We start from the raw sequence: 1,801 nt of genomic DNA, 5'->3' as shown, positions 1-1,801 counted from the left end.
TCATATATCTAAGTGATTAAATGTTTTCATCATGACTAGGCCTGACCATGATTATTTCATAGCAACAATTTCTTCCATGCTATAGTACAATCAATTAATGTAAATAGTTAGCCTTCATTTGCTTAGCCTGTTCAATAATCTAACTCTTATGCTTTACATTCACCCAAAGTTCTCAGGACATTGGCACAAGACAAATGGTTCTACTTTTCTTGTCCTAAGGTATACATTTCTTATGGGGGAAAAAACAAAGAACTATAAGCCCCACACATCAATTCCTTTTCACAAATCTTCACCCACTCCTACATGAATTTAAAGGGCAACGTCCCCTGCCGAACCTGAAAGCAAAAATTTCTTAATTTGCCATTAATAGTAATTAGTAAATAACAACAATTAGCCATCGACAGCTTATTAGACATATAGTCGGTTGCATAATTTATGCGCTAAGTGCTGATAATATTTGGTGCATCAGCTGTCCAGTGGACAAGATCGACTAGTAACTTATCATTAAATTTCGACTCCTCAAATACGAACGGTTCATGTCCTCACATCAAACCTTTAGCCGACTAGTCCTCGGACTCCAATATAAATGTGGGTGAAGCAAGCACACTCTCCTCAAGCCAAACACACACTCTCTTCTAAAATTATTGAGGCAATGACTTCATTTTCAATGGCTTATACACCTTTGGCTATCATTCTATCCCTCTGCATTGTGAGCTCAAATGCTCAGCTCTCTACTACCTTCTACTCAAACTCATGCCCTAACGTCTTCACCACCATTAAGCCAGTCCTCCAACATGCTATTGAGAAAGAGAAGAGAATGGGTGCCTCCATTCTTCGCCTCTTCTTCCACGACTGCTTCGTTAATGTAAGTCGATCTCAAGCACGTATATTGTTTAGTACCATCTTTCAGGTTTAAGTTGTAGATAACCCCCCCTCCTCTACACCTTCAATCAATAGCACTTACCATCTCTCGACTTATTTATGATGCGGGGCTTTCGATTGTTTATGGTGTACATAAATTTGTAGGGGTGTGATGGATCAATACTCTTGGCTGACACTCCGAACTTCGTCGGGGAGCAGCATGCTAATCCCAACAACAGATCGGCAAGAGGGTTCAAAGTCATTGACAGGATCAAGACCGCAGTAGAGAAAGCTTGCCCTGGAGTTGTGTCTTGTGCCGATATCTTGGCTATTGCCGCAAGAGACTCGGTTGTCATCGTGAGTACTATATGCACATTCCAATCCTTATTTTTTTTATTAGCACTCGGAGTTTCTGACGTCTGAATAGAGTTATCTCTCTGTTATATGTACTTGTACTATAAAAGACGCATGTTTACCACCTACAAAAGAAAAGGGCGTCTCTCCGTACGTAGCTCACTGAAATGTCAGGAATCTCTGTACAACACGTTAACGATAAAATTACAAAGAGATAACTCTGTTTGGGCATAAGAGAGTCGATCTAAACAGACGCATAAAAAAAGTTTGGACATAATAAGTTGTGCGTCTGTAATTAACCTTAACATGTATGCATATGTGTTGAATTTGTTAATGTTAATTATGCAGCTTGGAGGGCCTAATTGGGATGTGAAGTTAGGGAGGAGGGATTCAAGAACAGCCAACAAAACTGCAGCTAACAATGAGATCCCACCTCCAACCTCAAGCCTTGCAAATCTCACCTCTCTGTTTGCAGCAAAGGGGCTTTCCACTAAGGACATGGTTGCCCTCTCTGGTAAGAAAATACACAATTGTTTTAGTCCTCTATATCTTTGGAGGTTTTTAGTCCTCTATATCTTTGGAGGTT

General features: G+C 40.1%; 1 protein-coding gene across 1 annotated transcript in view; it reads left to right on the top strand.

Moving 5' to 3' along the window:
- Positions 572–1,801, top strand: part of LOC109820508 (peroxidase P7-like) — a 2,148-nt gene continuing 918 nt past the window's right edge. Inside the window, exons 1-3 of the mRNA XM_020386661.1 lie at positions 572–865; positions 1,027–1,218; positions 1,564–1,729. Of these exons, the coding sequence (XP_020242250.1) occupies positions 587–865; positions 1,027–1,218; positions 1,564–1,729 (637 nt within the window). The 5' untranslated portion in view covers positions 572–586. The remainder of the gene's footprint in view (positions 866–1,026; positions 1,219–1,563; positions 1,730–1,801) is intronic.

This window comes from Asparagus officinalis, chromosome 8, assembly GCF_001876935.1.
Source record: "Asparagus officinalis chromosome 8, Aspof.V1, whole genome shotgun sequence".
Lineage (NCBI taxonomy): Eukaryota > Viridiplantae > Streptophyta > Magnoliopsida > Asparagales > Asparagaceae > Asparagus > Asparagus officinalis.
Note: the sequence above shows the minus strand (reverse complement) of the source record. Positions and strands in the feature narration are given on the sequence as shown.